Source organism: Apteryx rowi, unplaced genomic scaffold, assembly GCF_003343035.1.
Source record: "Apteryx rowi isolate R43461 unplaced genomic scaffold, aptRow1 scaffold_443, whole genome shotgun sequence".
In the NCBI taxonomy this organism is placed as follows: domain Eukaryota; kingdom Metazoa; phylum Chordata; class Aves; order Apterygiformes; family Apterygidae; genus Apteryx; species Apteryx rowi.
In genome coordinates, this window is record NW_020450698.1 from 280,961 (window position 1) to 298,471 (window position 17,511).

The window sequence follows — 17,511 nt, forward strand, 5'->3', positions numbered from 1 at the left end:
TTCCATAATTACTTGCAAATTGGCCACAGGGATTTATTTCTGTTATTTTTAGGATCATTTCCATGGAAAAGGCATCTGATTATATATAACATATATATTTATATGACATCTTTCACTGAGGATCTCAAAGCACATTGCAGAATATGAATGAGCTTCTGCTTGTCTTCAGAGATATTTCTTTTTTAGACAGGACAACAGGAACAGTGATAAAAAGACTTGTCCAAACTCCCAGAGGAAAATTATGCAGGACACAAACATCGACTTCCAGTTGCGTGTGTTAACTATTAAACCTGTGCTAACACAGACAGCAGGAGGTTAGCTACACAGGCATTACAGAAAACACCGATGATGCCATAGCTTGCAATGGTTGCCTCTCTTTCTACAGAGCAGGTTCAGATTGAGATTAGGCTTGGAGAAATACAGACTTCCTACTAAATACAAAACAAATGCATTTCCTTTTCTGCTCATAAACAGCAATAGGAAAGGATGGCAAAGAAAGGAGCAAAGGGTATGGAGAGCTCAGTGCATGAACAGGCAAGGCTGAGATTTTGCCAGCATGACTAGCCAGGGTTTCACCTTTTATCACTTAGAAGATCCTATCTCTGGGCTCATTCTTCAAAGCAGCTTCCCTTCTTTGCATTTTAACTGTCAGGGAGATGCACCAGTGAAATTCATGCAGAACACTGAAAAACAGACAACACACAGAAGAGGCAGCAGACTGGTGTTTCTCTCTTTTATTTAAAAACAGTGCTTCATTACCATTTGCAAAGGGTTAGGAAGGGTTTCCCCCCTTGCTTAGAGTTTATAAAAGCCAGCAACATGATCAATAATTTATACACATGGATAGTAATACAAAAAAAAAGGAATAAAAGCTAAAGATCTAACTACTCCGACCTTCACAATTCCAGCTACTTGATAATAATAGGAATAACCCAATGAATACTGTATGGTCTGAAAGCTACTATACAATATGATACTTAACAAGGGAGGGCGGGAAGTCAGAGGCTGTCACAAAGCCCTGGGATGCAGATACTGCTTCTCCAGAGTCAGCAAGGAAATGGGACCCTGGGCAAGCAGCTTGGGCATCCTAGGAAATGATCCAGGGGAAGGGAACACATCCTGAATGGGAGGCATCCTGTTCCCCGACGGTACCTGGCAACAGGAGGTGCTGGGGAGACTGCGTGAAGGGGCAAGTCCATCACTGCCTTTGGAGGTTCCGTGGCGTTTTAGCCTTGCACTGAAAATCTCCAAGTCTCAAGTAGATCAGCCTGTGAGGTCAGTAAATACTCCACCAGCTCCGTATCGCTCTACAGCCCTGGTTCTCATTTGCTATCAGCCCCAGGTTTTAGCTCCAGCTATTTACAAGCAGGATTTATCATATTTAAAAAAAAAAAAAAAAAAGGAGAAAAGAAAAATGAAAAAACCCCCAAACAAATCATATCCCCTGGGGTAAAAGAGGATTATTTCGTCACTTGGTAATGCAGCCAAAACAAGCTGCCAAAACTACAACACGCTCACACACACAAAATACTGTGAACAAAAAAAAATAGAAAAACATGACCAAAACTGAGACTACTTATGTGGGAGGCCTGATTTCTGTAAGGAATTCACTCCTCAGGGAAGCAACAAATCCCTCCACCAATGGAGAATTGGGAATCTGGCAAGAAATTTATCAGCCACTTTAGGGGTGTGAGGGGGAAATCAATCCTAAGATTAACTGTCATTTTGCTGACTGCCAGACAAACAAATATTCGGGTGGACGGCTTTATACACCAGCAATCTCCTGGCAAAAATCAGACAAGATTTCTGGCTGATGTGTTCTTATTTTGCCACTGGTCAAGTGGTAGTGTGGGAAGCAGGCTTTAGCTGTCATTTCCTGCATAAGTTTGAATCAGCTGCAACCTGTTACTAAGAGAGGACGATTACTGCAAGTGATTTCAAACATCAGTAGAAAGTTGCCTTCCAGGGTTAGCGCTGGCAACTGAGACAGGAATTAGACATCTGAAGTCCAGTTTAGTCTGTGATCTACGTATGCACTGCAAAGGGATGGGGGCTATACTGTGAACTCCTGGCTAGAGGAAAGCGTACCAGGGAGGAACCCCAGAGCCTGCTTGAAAAGTGCCCCATTTCACACTGGCTATCAGATTCCTGCTTGCCTTGTTGACTGGAGTTTTCATTGCAGAAGAGAAGTTTATGGGGGTTGCAGGGAGGGAAGGGCAATCAGTAAGGTGGGGGTGGAGGGAAGGGGCTTTTCAGACATTAACATCACCAAAAATAGTGTTTTATGCAACAAAGAATCAAGTCTCACTGGTGTATACTACAAAATGTTTGACATTTTCCAAGAGCATGACAAAATAAAAACACAAAGTTTACATTGGATGTTCACTTGTTCACTAGGTTGGGTTTTTTCCCCTCCTATTTTAAAACAGTGCAAACAGGTAACACACTTTAAAAATCACCCCTCTGCACCAAGGACAGCATTCCCCCGACCCTGCCAGACTAGAGGGTCTCAAACAGCAGGCTTTTTGCCCAGCTGCCTGCGTGGTTTCCCTTTGGAGCTAGACTCAGCAAAAGCGCTCCCCAGAGCTGGGTTTTTTGTTGTTTTTTTCTCCCCCTTTATTGAATTTTTAAGTGCTCCCCAAACCTGTTCTCCACTTGTCTCCTCCTTAGGGGCTGGGATGGGAACATACAGATAGGGAGGGGATGGGGAAAAATGTGGATAGGAACTGTGAGGCTCTGCACTGTATTCCCCGCTTCTGAAGCTGAAATTCAAACCGTGGCGGCCAGCATCTCTTTTCAGAATGAAAAAGATGGGCTATGAAACAGTGTTATTAACCATTTCACAACTAGCACTTGAGACACTATTCATACAACCATCTTTAACTCTTGTGGTGCACTTCACATTCAAAGACCTCAAAGTGGGTGACAAAAGGGGATAAATTACCTTCACTTTCTGGACAGGGAAGTGAGGTCTAGAGAAGTGAAATGACTGCTTCAAGATCATCCTTGAGGATAACTGACAGAGTCCAGAACAAAACATAGGCATCCAGCTCCTGAGCTAGAGCTCCTTCTCACTGGGCAATTCTGCTGTCTCTCAGGCATTAATACAGCCAAGCCATAACTATTTTAAAACATGGCTTTGCCTACCTGAACTCTTTATTACACAGGATCCACATAACTGCTTAACCTGGGAACAGCTGGCTATAAGAGGTTGATACTAAGCTCCCTGTTGCCTCCAGGTCCAGTCAAAGCTTTTCTTAGAAAAGCTATCCCAATTACAAGAGTGCAGCTTCTCTAACGTGGGGACAGTTACAGCAGTATATAAATGTGCTGGGTACCAACAGAACTTATTCCTAGTGGAAATTATGTCATACCAGTAGAAGTCATCTTTATACCAGCACAACTGTACCCACAAAGAAAGACAGACCAGCATATTTTAAAAAAATTAGGTATTCAATCCAAAATTATATCAGTAAAATATCGTGTGCTGGTCAGACCTATTGTAAGACAGTGCAAACAGCAACACTTAAAGAAATATCTTTTCCTCTACATAAAGAGGAATTCCTGGATACTATCAGACTAGAAGGTCACAAACAGCAAGCTATTTGCCAAATTGCCTGCACAGTTTCCCTTTGAAAGCCAAGCCCTGGTTTGTGAGGGACTCTTGACCACTGACCCATCTCAGGGACAAGCACTAGCTGCTGTCAGTCAAATAAACCAGGGCCCAGTTCAATTCATTAAGTGTAATTTATTTTGCATAGGGAGATATAGGCTTTGTCCTCACTTCTTCAAAGGATAGATATACCCGAGGCTTGGCTACTCTGAATGGATCTCGAGCCAGTTCACTAAATATCTGAGTGGAATCAGAGCTCTTGTTTGCCAAGCGGGAAGAAAAGCTGCAGAGCTCCCCCGCCATGGCACAAAATTCACTTGAGAAACCTTGCTGCAAAATTCCAGCTGGTGTAAAAGTTTTTAGGAGGTCTTGCATTCCGGAAACCTGGAATTAGCATGCTACCTCCGGCACCCAGTGGTGCAAACAGCCCAGCTTCCCTTAAGCAAATCACTGCTGAGAACAGGAAGAAGGGATATCAGAGAGCTCACTCAGCAGGGGTCTTGCAGCATTAACTACAGAGTCGAGACACCAGCTGGTTAGTGCACTGGATAAGCCTGGCAGGGAGTGACAGCGATCAGAGCAGGCCAGGCTCTGATACCAGAGGAATCAGGCTGGATGGTCTGGAGCAGGTATTACTCAGAGATCATACAGCAGGGGACTAAGGTCTCAAAGACCGAGTGCTTCTCAGACTCCCCATACTCAGGTGGGCTGAAACTGCCATGCATAGACACTGCTCAGAAGCAGAAATGGGGCTGGCCTCCCTACTCCCAGGGGCAAAGGTGGGGGGAACTGCAGGCTGCACTGCCAGGGTACAGGAGGGCACTCAGGGAGAGAGCCCAGCTTTTTGGGAGCTGCAGTCAGAACCAGCTGAACTGAAATGTAGGAAAGGGGCAGAGGGGCAATTGGCTGCCACTGCAGGGCTCTGCAAACTGTTCCTCACTCTCTCAGCCTGCAGATCCCCTGCATGAGTAATTCCTCCTCCTCTTCCCTGAGGACAAGGGAAGAGATGGCCTCACTTTCAGCCCCTCCACCCCAGGTGTGGGTAGCACAAGTCCAGTATAGGCTTTTGCTGCATCTCAGCTCCAGAAGTCTCCTAGCTGCCCTGCGGTGGAAATGGCTCTCCTTGAATATGACTATTTCTACCACAAATCCTCCCTCCCCTCCCCCAACTTCAAAAGTAAAAGCCCCCAAATGCCCCAATCCCCCTCATTTCCTAGATTTTGTGAAAGCCCCAACATCCTGCTCCCCCTCCCAGTTTTCAATCTAACTAAAATATTTATATACAAACAACAAAAAAATTGTCATAAAAGCAACAAACCAAACTTTGGCTTGGAAAAAAAATTAAAACCAAAAATAAAACCAGAAAAAAAAAAAGGTGGCCAACAGGCTGGCAGTTTGGTGTCCCCTTGTTCTAGCTATTCCTCCAGAGAACAATAGCTTCAGGGTCTCTAGCTTAACTAATGGCTTCCCCATCCTTCCCATTTGAGGTGCCTCCTCTCAGTTGGGCACCGAGAGGTTATGAGGCTAGCTGTATCATTGGGGAAGAGCAAAAAATGCATGGTTGTGCGTGGCTGGGCCAGGGCACCTCCCCAAGAGTTCTTCCTGTTGACATTGATTAGTGTTAAATGCAGGAAGTTTCCTATTCTGGTATCAGCCTTTGATGGCAAAGTAGGCATACAGCAGGAGTTGGAAAGGCTCCACCAACAAACCCCAAACAGCCCTTCTGTGGGTGAAAAGCTCACCCCAGTACCAATCAAGAGAGTCAAGACAGCTTAATGAAGTTGCGCTTCTCTGTTTCTCTAACACAGGGTTAAGAGACAGCTTAAGAGCACCTGGCTCTAATGACCAGGGTTGCTAGGAGCACTGTAACAGCCAGCAGCTGAACAGGAGGTCTGGAGAGCTGCAACTCCCTACCACAGTAGTACTCACACAGCAATCTAAAAAGGCCAGCTTTGCAAAACAGCCAAGTCACTGTTCATGAGAGCAGAAGGGAGATGGTCTTGGGAGTTGTGGAGCCCTCGTAAATAGTCTCTCTGCTTCAAAATCTTGTAATATGTAGTGTCAAATATGGACCCAGCAGTCCAGGTGCATATCTTTTCTGGATACTGAAAGGCTAGGCAAAATGGACCCAGGGGCTCCAAGATGACTATGTAAGGGTCTTAAATAGCTTGTGGTGGGAAATTCCTATGAATTCATAGCTTTTACATACTGCTTTTGCCTCCTCCCAAACTCCTGAGCTAAACAAAACTACTTCAGGATCATGTTTGGATACAAAAGATCCTCTTCCCCCACATAAACCAATGTGTTTGCCCCTCAGCAGCTTATATATGACCTTTCTCTCACTCATACTATCTGAAAAAGATTATTTGCAGCAGTGTCTAAGCAGATCAGGATGAACAGGAGGAGAAACCCTGCATTCTGGACCTCAGAGTGCCTGAGCATGGCACTGACACATGGCTCCTCAGCTAGTTTTCTTCCTCATCAAGGCTGTACACGCTTCACCTCTGCAATTTTAACCACTTGCTGTCCGCAACAGAAGTACTCTGCGTGATGATGCATTACATCTCATTACATCTGTCACTCCTCAAGGAAAGAAGGGAAGGAAAGGGACAGCAAGGGAGAAAGATCTTGAAAATGAGGAAGTTAAACTAAGATAATTACAACCACCAGCAATGGACAACAATCAGCTAGAGTAAGTTGTGTGGGTGGGGGGGAAGTTCATCAAAAATTCATTTCAAAGTCTTGTCCCCTATACAGCAGATAACAGCCAAAGTCTTTGGACAGGTTGAGGGAATCTTCTCTTGCCAAGCCTAAAATCCTGACACTGTCCCAAACCTGTGTATGTCAGATGGTGATAAAAAACAAGGAAAGTCTCTGCATTCCCCTTTTCCAAATGCAAAATGACTATTTTGAACTATTTCCCACCAGCATTTAGGTCCCAGCCACAACCAAAGAGTGCTTCCTTCTGCAGACCAGAAACACAGCAGGTGGAGACTTCTCCCTCATGTCCTCCTGTCTCACAGGCACCAAGCACCAGACCCAGGGAAGTAACTCTGTCTGTGTGTTCCTGATTAATTGCATGATATCTGTTTCTAACAGCATTCCTTATCACTAATCGCCTTTTCCGTGATTGGTAGGATAAGCTATGCACCAACATATAGACACGGAAATGCATTATTTTTACCACAGTTAAAAAAAAAACAAAAAAACAAAAAAAAAACAAAAAAATGCACAATCTTTGGAACAAAAGAATTAAAGGCAGAAATTTAAAGGAAAAAATACATATTCAAAGAACATAGTGAGGTATAAAAAAGTATTTTCTCTTTTGTTTTTTGTTTTTCCTCCTCATCTTGCTATAGAGTTCCTCTACTAGTAAATATTGCAATAGCCAGGCCTCATGAACTGGGGGGGCTGTCCCACTTGCAAGGGGCTCACGTCACTTCAGTAGGGGGCAAATCGGCTGTAGCCACCTCGGTATAAACTCGCCTGTAGAAATTAAACAAGAAAAGAAGTAGTTGTTAGGAAGTGAACCAGGAAGAAACATTCAGGACAGTGCCCGAATGCTCGCAGAAGGACTGAGGGATGTGTCCTGGCACTGACTCACTGCCATCAGCATCTCTAAGAAGCAACAGAGCAAAGATTTTTGCCTGTAAAACCAAAGACATGGCTCAGGACATGCTCACAGCCAGCCACCTGGGGGTGAAGTTTGGCGAGTCCCAGTCAAAAGGATACCAGAGATGATATTCATTAATCCAAACATCTGAGCCAGTTGTCTAGTCTGCCTTTATTAGACAGCAGAGACTGGCATGTCTAGGATGTTCTTCACCTCACCCTAAGGTAGAGGTCTAAAATAGACATGATGACCTGGTATCCTAGTAATACCTGGTTTTGCTGCATTGACCTTAAAGGGAATCCACATGATGAGCTGAGACTCAGAGATTCTACATTGCAGACATCTATATTTAGGCGTCTTTTTCGCTGAACATATTTGCATTCCAGTCTTTGTAGCAACAGAGGTATTGCATCAGCTAGAAGCAGATGGGCAAGCATGTGTTTTCAGCAAGCTACTCCACTCCCCTCTGATGCCAACATACTTCAGTCCTGCCCTTGTGTAACTACTACTGGAAGGCAGGATACCGCATCCTTCCACTATTGGAAGAAGGAACCAAGTAGAGCAGCATTGCTGCAAGATGTCATGAAAACAACTTATTCCTTAACTTCCAAGAATTAGTTTCTCAACATGCAACAGAGTCTTTAAAGTTAATGAAAATGGCAACAGAGGATGTCCTGCATCTCCAACCATTGCTGATTCTTGCTATAACCATCTCCTTGATACAGCTATACTGATTCACCACAACATTCTGGCTCCTGACACTTCCTGTCATCCTTCTCCCAGCTCCTTTGCAGCAGGATACACCAAGGCCAAGTGATAACTGGTCTCCTACAGCCTGGCTCCTTTCCTAGTGTGCATAGACACAGACATAAATGCTGAGCAACTGGGTACCCAGCACTAGAGCTAAGGACCTCCTCCCTAAAGAAAAAAGTATTTGTGGATGAAGTTTCAGCACCTGATATGTAGTGAGCAGCTGTTCCCCATGCTGAGAATGAGAAACAGCAACGAAAAAGAAAATCCCACTTACCACAGCGCCAACTCCGTAGCTAGCGGCAGGGGCAAGGGCATGGTAAGGATCTGCTGTGTACACCCTGCCATAACTGAAGAGGGGGAGAAAAGATAAAGAAAAAAAAAAGAAAAAAGAAAGTCACTTCAGAGGGGCAGAGAAGCAGCTGTTTGACCACAGGAAATGGGAGAAGCAGCATGCCCTTCTACACACATGTATGCATACATACACACACATGCATTCAGACAGCCCCTCTAAAAAGATAATCTATGGGCATACTGCCATGCATGAGACAGAGAATAGCCTGCAAGGAGGAACATTGCAGAAGCCATGATCTCAACCTGTAGGAAAGAGGCTGGCACTTTTGACATGATACTTAGTGCATCCCTTACCTTGAGTGAAGCAATTTGGAAGAGTGACTGCTGGTGTTAGCGCTACTGGCACGGTAACAGCTGCTAAATGGAAAGCAGTGAGGGATTCTCCAGAATGAGAAGGGAGTATAAACTTTAATGCTCTCACATGTGCTAGGATTAAAACGTGGGCTCACTGCACAGGAGACGAAAAATCTTAAGGCAAGCACTCTGATGATGATAATCCTTTGCATTTATACAGAGTTAAAGCATCTTGAAGTACTACATGAGCTGAGCAATTTTCACTTCACAGATGGGGAGAAAAATGCACCCAGTCATTAAATGACCTGCCCAGAGTCACAGACCAAGGAGCTGGCAATGCAAACCATGTCTCTTGGCTCTGAGGCCATAACCCCACTGCCTCCTTTGGGTAAAGAATCACAAGGGTAAGGAAGAGACCAGGATTTGTGCCAGCTCACATATACCCAAGGCTAATACTACCCAGGAGCAGAGAGACAAATCGTGCATTCAAGTCTTTCCATGTTGGGTTGTGCATGCATGCGTGCACATGCGAGTGCAAGTAAGACAAAGAAACAGGGAAAGAAGAAGTAGTATTGTAATGGATCAATGCTCCTTGAATCCCTGAGCACAGCAAGCTAGTCCCCATGGGCACCTCCCCCTTACATACCCATCGCTGTAAGCTGCTGCAGCGGCTGCAGCGGCCGTGGCTGCTGTTGCAGTAGCAGGCTGTGCATATCTGTAGGCTGCATATCCACCCTGCAGGAGAGAAGAGAACTGACTTTACAGATACCTGCCCACCCACACAGAGAAAAAAAACAACAACAACAAAAAAAACCTCACACACATCACAAGGAGAGGAAATGTTTCAAACTGCATCAGCTCCCATGTCACATCTATCACAAGCACTGCCCATTAACCCATGTATCTTCCATTGCTCTGAAGGGCTAGGGAGCCTCTCCCATTACCCTGTTTAGCAGAAGTAGCGAACTGAAGAAAGCCTGAGCATGGTTACGCTCCTGTAGGAAATTAAATTTGGCATGGAGGAAGAGAAAAACAGAAGAAAGCTGAAATCTTGTATCTAACATCATTTCTATGCCCCCTTCCTCTTATGCTGCAGAAATGAGAGGTGGGCACTTTTTCTGTCAAGTGTATATTTTAGAAAGGGAATCATTCAGAGAAACTCCTGCTTTTCTTTCTTTCTCTCTCTCTCTCTCTCTTTTTTTTTAAGCCTGGGAGACCCAAAAGGCTGGAATTTCATTTGGCCCAGATACATAAAAGTATCAATAGCTAGAGAAGCCCAAAGTGATAAGGAAAAGGTGGTCAGAGAAGACAATCTCTGGTGGTCTCAGAGCTGCCAACAAGCAAAGTGACAGCAATACCAAACAGAATGTTCTCCCCTTCTTCCAGATAAGAAGGAAACAGGTTGGGGGAAATTAGGTCACAGCAGTCGGTATCACTGCTGCATTTGTACCCATGCTACATCTGTATGAATAAAGGAAACACTTAAAATATGTTCACACTGATAAAAGGCAGTTACTAAAAACATAGCTACAGCTGTGTTGGCAAAATGTGAATCCTGACCCAAAGGAAGACTTGCGAGTGTCCTACTGGAATTCCCACAAACAGCTCTGGGACAGATGAATACCTGGTTCAAACACACAGCTTTGTACACCTCGCAATAATGAAAGACAGAGGCCTGCCCCCTCTCAGAATAGGGGCAAAGGCTGTGTGGCAGTCAGGAAAGAGAGCTTTGAAGTAGAGGTTAGATTTTTTTTTTTTTTTTTTTTTTTTAAACTCTGTGACTCTAAACACTTTCTGTTAACTCTACAGAAGGTGGGGGAAATGGTAAATGAACCATGGCTTTAATTTGCCAGAATCACCCAGGGCCATAAACAACATCAGAAAACTCCATATTGCTTCTGGCTTTTTTTTTTTTTTTTTTTTTTTTTTTGACATTTTAGCACTTGAAAGACCAGAAGGCAAACTTACACTCTTCACTTCCAGAATCAGCTCAGAATAACTCTATACTTCTTGTCTATAGGTACACAGAACCAAAAGATCTAAGAATACAAGACTGGGTCTACTACAGGACTCCATGTCTATTTAGTAGTGCTCAGTTTTGGACCAGTTAGATTTTAAAATAGAAGGAATGGCTTTAACTTCATTTTGACTGCCTTGGTGGAACCCATCCTCATGAAGGGTAACACACTACTGAAAGCGCCTGATGATGAAGTCCTGCTCTGGAGTAGAGGAACCTACAGAACTTTCAATCTTCTAGTTATCGAAAGAGAGAGTAACACAAATCTTCATCTCTGAAACATCACCACACTGCCTGAAAGAGATGTTGCACCAGAGTTTTGTCCCTCCTATTCTTACCTAGCTTCAATCCCTGCATTTCAGACCAATGGTTTGGGAGGGTTTAGTTTGTTTTTAGTATGATATCATCGTGCCACAATTACCGCCACCTCCAAAACATGACAGAGAGAAGATGAACAAGATGCAACCTTAATTCAAATCAAACTCTTCATCAGCAAATTCAAACAAAACTTCATACCAATGCTGTTGCAGTTCTTCCTTAAGTTTTTAAGCTTCCCAAAGTCTTGATGTGGTCTATCACTTGGGCATGAAATAAATACATTTTGCACCTGGCACTATCCTATGCAGGGCAGACTGCTTTATCACATGCCCAGATTCCCACTCTGCCTCACTCTTATCAGCCACATTTGAGATCAAAGCCATATTAAATGCGACTGACATATACTCTAAACATGACAGCAAGATGCAGTTTGAAACCAGAAAGGGTTATCATGTAATTTTCTTTTAACTTATGTTTCTTGTAAAGGAAAATAAAAAAAAAAAAGAAAAGAAAAGAAGGGTTGGAATCAGGTGTGGGAAGGGGAATGGCGTAACATTTATTAATCAAAATTAAAAACTAAGCATGCTGACATCTGGAGCTAGAACAACCAGCAAAGTCACCACGTTCAGACTCATATTGGCTAGTTCTATCCATCCCAGCATTCTCTTGGGACAGCAGTTCGCCCTAGGCTCTACCACAAGCTCAGTGAAGTACACAGCCTCAAGTACTAGAGCGTGCAGCCACAACAACCTGCTATTACGGAAACAGTCAGTCACCACTGGAGTTAACATTCCAACCTTAATGATCCCCACAGCCTCCCTCCCTCACCCCCCAAAATGGCTCCCACCCTAACCCTGTCCCACACCACAATGTTAATAATTATAACAAGCAATAACCCATCTGTTATATCAGAGAAGGGAACAGAGACTCCACTGAGAGATTTAGAGCGGGATGTTAACATTTCTTCAGTCAACTGCACAACAAACAAAAACAGGAGAAATAATTCATTGGAGAAATGAAGTTAAGAAATAGCTGACATCTGTATTGCTTTTTACCATGCACTGATGCAAAATTGAAACTACTGTTGACTTAAAAAAATGTCACAGGATATAGGTACACACACACAGGCAGACCCGCTCAGTCCAAAGCAGTCTGCAAATTCTACTTGTGTGCACTTTAAATAAAATCAAAAATAGGGATTATAATGGCCATGGTACTTTCCTGTCATAGGAGCAATGAGTGTGGACAGCTTAGGGAATTCTGACAGAGGGATGTATTTAGCATGACCAACAGGTCCAAATACACCAAAACAGGGTGAAGGAGAGAGAAGGAAAGTTGCAACTATTACTCCTTTTTTTTTTTTTTTTTGGTCATAAATGCTTTCAGCAAGCTCTGGGAACCATACAGAGCAAAGGTGATGCTGTGCAGATTGCCTTACCCAGCAGACGCTCCTGTTCTCCATAACCCAGGACCCACATATAATTTCATCAATGCATCTAAAACCCTACTCAGCTTGTCCAATGCACCAGTATTTCCTCCTGCTATTCTTGTTCACACACAACTATCTGGAATGCAAAGCTCACCCACTACCTCAGCTACAAGGCCCTATCACCCCTAGTGACTTCTGATGCCACTCACTTCAGGTACTGTAGGAAATATAACTGTATCAGAGTAGAGCATCTTCAAATAAACATGAGCATTCATGTTTCCCAATAAAAGAAAACAAAAAAAAACAACAAAAAAAGCCCTTGTTAGCTGCACCACACTCCTCCAGTGCTACAGCCAGACTGCAACAGAAGACACCATCGAGTGGCATAGTCCCTGAAACCCAGGAAAGCCATGCAAACTCCCACTCCATTTAAGTGAAGGGATTCCACAGTGACAGGTTTACCCATCTAAGTTCAGTTTTTAAAATTTTTAGCTTTGCCTCAGAAGAAATGAGCGTGTCTGAGCTTCTTGTGAAGATGTTATATCAGAGACACCTCTATCAATGAGACAGTTCAAACACTGCCTTGAGGAGGAAATAGGGAAACTAAGGAAAAGGCTAATGAATTTTTACCAGGCAATAATAAGCAATCAAAATGACTGCCTAAATCAAGATCAGTTCTCTCCAGTACAGTCTTTTGGATTGTTTGGGGAGAAAATGAGATGAATACAGCACTAAATGCTGCTTATTTTAATTCTATTTCTCTTGATACATTGCCATTATTGTCAGGGCTGTGTTGAGCCCCTTTTCCCGTGTTAATGTCTAGAGAGGCTAAGAGGCTGAACCTACAGATCTTGTTTGCCAAACAACTGGATTTGCTCAGGTGTTCACAAAACCCCAAATTTCAAATTACTCTTCTGTGATGTTATCCTTGGCTCAGCAACAGAAGGAGGCAACAAAATACATTTTTAATTCCTTCTTTAACATTAAAGGCTAAAGAATGTTTTGTTAATGTTTTTCAATATTGTGTTATTTCAGGAAGAATAGGACAAACATGGCAAAACAACATATATGGGAAGCTGCAATCCCAACTAAAGCAGCATTCCAATTACTGGAGATGTTAACATAGAAAAATGAGCACTTTAAGACTATGCAGTTCAGCTCAAAGTAAGTCCATCTTCTCTTCCACTCTTCAGGTCCATATTAGGTGATCAATCCAATGAGAACATGAAGAAATCCAAAACTACATCTCACTATTTCAGTGTATCCTACAGTCATAAGCCTCCCTTTTCTTCTTTCCTTGCTGCCTTAGGCACACAAAGTGTGTTGCTGGTGTTTTTTACTTGGAAGAGCTTTTATCCCACTAGGACACAGGCATTTCCATGCCCTTGGAAAAATGTATAATTCCTAGTACTAGTTATATACTTTTGGCTGCCTGATAGATTTAGGCAGGGATCCCAATTTTAGGATTGTTTATTTATCAGACCTAGAATGTGTCTTTTCCACCCCAAAACTGCCCTATAACATAAGTTTAGAAGCAGAAAGGGCTAGAACTGTTTCCAATATTTCTGTATTAGAAGGGTGGCATATGTGCACCAGGAATGAGCATGAATGAATTAAAAGAGGTGACAGGACAACAGTGTCCATTGCAGCAGGTGCTTCTACATGGTAATGGGACAAGCATGACCTTGTTAACCCTTCCATTGAATTTTTTTTGTTTTGTTTTATTTTTTTAAATGAAATGCCACTCGGTGTGAAATCTGGACGCATGCCACCCTGCCACAGCAGGGGCTTTGATCACACATGAGTCTGCACTACCCTAAAAAAGCCTCTGTTCCCATCTCTAATGTGGTGCTGGAATGGTTAGTATAATTCAGTTTTTTCCACTGCAATCCACAATCTGATTGGTTGGCAGGTCACACTGGCACTCCTACCTGAGGTATTTTAGCGCTAATGATTGGTTCCTGTAAGACTATTCTATAACAGAACACAGGAAGAGCAGTTCAAAAAAACACAGCTGTGGAAAGAAACAATCATACAAACAGCCCACGGTGGGGCTCACCAGCCTTTTCTTTCCAGTGGATGCAAGCACGCTTTTCACAGGCAGGAGTGGTCTTCGCACAGGTGGCTTTTACCCCAGATTGACCCCATTGTAGGAGAAAGATAACCTTCTTACGATGCAAAATGGAACTGTAATCTCCCAAAGCCCTCTGCATCCTGGGGCAGGTTGTTTTATAAATTCAGGTATCTTGCCAGAGTGGAATGCATCCAACAAGAGATGGAATGCCTTTTTCATAGAAGAAATAGCTAGCAGGATGGTTGCCCCAGGAAAGAAAAAAGGAGTGAGGAAGAGGAGGAGGAAGAGGAAAATGAGAAATCAGTGTATAATACTTCTGTGGAAAAAGCAGCCCAAACTTGGGACACTTCCCTTTCAACCTGCCTACCACTAACTACACCCTGCCAGCTCAGGGTCCTTTTCAGCCTTTCCTCAACACAATCCCACTGACTCAGAAGAACTAAGGGAACCTCAGTTTAACTTTCCCCCTAACCACACCACAGGTAGAAATATCATAGCTGAAGAATCCTTTGCCATCACTTCTATACTCTGAACAATCCTTTTGCAGCAATCAGTTGAATGTAAGCACTACAGTGAACACCACAAATCAGTGGAGTATAGGGCAGCTGCACTCATTCAAATTGTTTGGAAAGTTAACTTCATGTAGGATTGAAATTACTTTTTTCTGAGCTATATTTGAGATCTCTGGGCAACAATAACATAGCAAAAAGCACATCTCATCTACCTTGAGGAAGGCCCTATTCTGTAGTCCTGCTTTTTCACGATGAGACCCGAACCACAGAAAGCAAAGTGTTCAGAAGTTCATCTAATGGTTCTAGCCTGATTTTGGGCCTTGGTTTCATTATAAACGATGCTACTGCAGTGCAGTTAAAAGTGACTATGGGGATTTCTTCATTACTGAAGCTTCTGTCCTTAAAACATGTTAAATAAGCCTCTCCCCTCCATGAGCAGTGGAAGCTCTGAAGGAGTTTTCTGAAAATAAATAGGGAATAACCCTGGCCAATCTTCCCTTTCAACAAGATAGCCTCTTACATGCCATACTCGCAGAGAAGAGACACTAAGTGTAAGGCATTGCCCATTTGCTTGTTCACTTGCTGTAGCAAACTCAGTGGTCTGTAATGACTAACGTTTTAGGAGTGAGGCAAGAAAACCCAGAACTCTTTAGTAGTCCTTGACCAAGTTTTATAAAGGAGCGCTTGACCAGGCATATCAATTTTTAGAGGAATGAGCACACAATAGTATATGTAAGAATGAAGAAATGCACCCAGTATCTCTATGTTTAGAGAGTATGCTTTCCAACCACTGTAACTGGGTTGGGAAAAGTGCCTTTACAAGACCTGATTCTTCACATAGAGTTAGTTTTTGCATTTCTATGACCTATCCATTATCTGGAATCTAACCCCCAGGGTCCTCTTTCTAAATATCAGAAGTACCATCTTTAAAACAGTGTGGACATGAAATCCATGCTGATAACTGTGGCACTATCCAATATAAAATTTCTCCAGCTCCAAAGAGGTAACACCTATTATCCTGTGAAAGGGAACTTTGCTAGAGCTATGCAGTCCACAAGTTGCGATGGCAGTAGTGGATCTGAACATTTTGGCTTTGAAGATCATATTGTTATTATAGTTGTTCTACAGCAACTCTCCACTGGAAAGAGAAGTGCCTTTTTTAGTAGCCACTCAGAAGCCCTCGATCCACACCTACGTATACAGATGCTCTGAAGATTCACAACACAGACTGGCTGTGCAGCCACAGGACAGAAACAAAGTCTTCTGCAGTATTAGAGAGAATTCCCAGACAGGAGAAGCCTGCTGACTTTTCTAACTGAACATCCCCATACATTTCTACTTTACAATTCCCTAAAGGACAAGAATCTAGTCTATTTAGGTGCCATTTTTACTAGCAAAATGAGACATCAGTTTTCTCTCCAACATCTCAGTCTCTATTTTTAGTCAGTCCCAGTGTCTTCCCCAAGGGATAATCTCTGTATCCCAGTGGCACATGAACATATGTAAACACAAAACTCACTCAGTTTAGTGTGGGCTGCACAAATCAAACCTGAAAGGGCCCCAAGAGGGGAGAAAAAGGGGAGGGTGGAGGGGGAGGAGGAAAGGGAAGGTCTGAGGCTAAACCAGTCCTGTTATTTTTATATCCAAATTATGTAAATGAGAGAAGTGTTGAGAGAAATTTTAATTTGCTAATCATCTCTCAGGTTGATTAGTAGCAGTGTGCATGTGGGGGAGAGGACACCCAGTAAACTGACCCTGGCAATGATCAGGAAACCCAAAGGCTTAGGTCTTGCACCCAGGGGCAAGCGCAGTGACAGAGAAGCATGCTTGCATTCCTAAATATATAAATATATATATCCACAAGGAAGAAGAAAATTAAAAGTAAATGATATTTAAAAAAAAACAACCAAACCAAACAAACCAAAAAAAAAAAAAAAAAAAAAAAGGCTGGCTTGTCAGGGGTTGGGGATGAGAAGGCTCCGGTGTGTGTACTTACATAGAGGTCAGCACCGTAAAATCCGTCCTGGTAAACCACACTGCAGAAAATCCACACAAAAACAAAAAAAAAAAACAAAAACAAAAAACAAAAGAACAGAAAACACATTCCGGTTATTGAGGACGGCAGCATGCACATGCGTTTTACACAGGCAGGTGATGTATGAATCCACAACCTGGGCTTTTGGCAGGAGCAAATCAGCAAGAGAATGTGTGTGCGCACGCACGCTAGACAGCTCCAAGTCATCTTCCATGGCATGCAAAGGGGGAAGGGGGTGGGAAGAGAGGGAGACAGTATGCAAAGGAGAGAGGGAGGGAACAACCATGTTGTACAGTAAAAATAGACTCAAAAAAGATCTGATGTCCTGAAGAAGAGAAACAAGGGTTTAGAAACCTCCACTCTGGTTATTCTCCTGGAATTATTTTAGTTACCCCCTAAACACATGGAAACACTGGTTTCATGAAGCGGGCTTCGGGAATCTAAAAGCCCCTCAGAAGGAATCCCACAGGGACTGGAATCACCTATGTCAGAAGCATATGTC

General features: G+C 43.1%; 1 protein-coding gene across 1 annotated transcript in view; it reads right to left on the reverse strand.

Annotated features, from left to right (window-relative positions):
- Positions 1-7,044: 7,044 nt before the first annotated feature.
- Positions 7,045-17,511, reverse strand: part of RBFOX2 (RNA binding fox-1 homolog 2) — a 92,361-nt gene continuing 81,894 nt past the window's right edge. Inside the window, exons 10-13 of the mRNA XM_026076931.1 lie at positions 16,971-17,010; positions 9,271-9,359; positions 8,254-8,326; positions 7,045-7,099 (exon numbers count right to left, since the gene is read on the reverse strand). Coding sequence (XP_025932716.1) covers positions 7,055-7,099; positions 8,254-8,326; positions 9,271-9,359; positions 16,971-17,010 — 247 coding nt within the window. The 3' untranslated portion in view covers positions 7,045-7,054. The remainder of the gene's footprint in view (positions 7,100-8,253; positions 8,327-9,270; positions 9,360-16,970; positions 17,011-17,511) is intronic.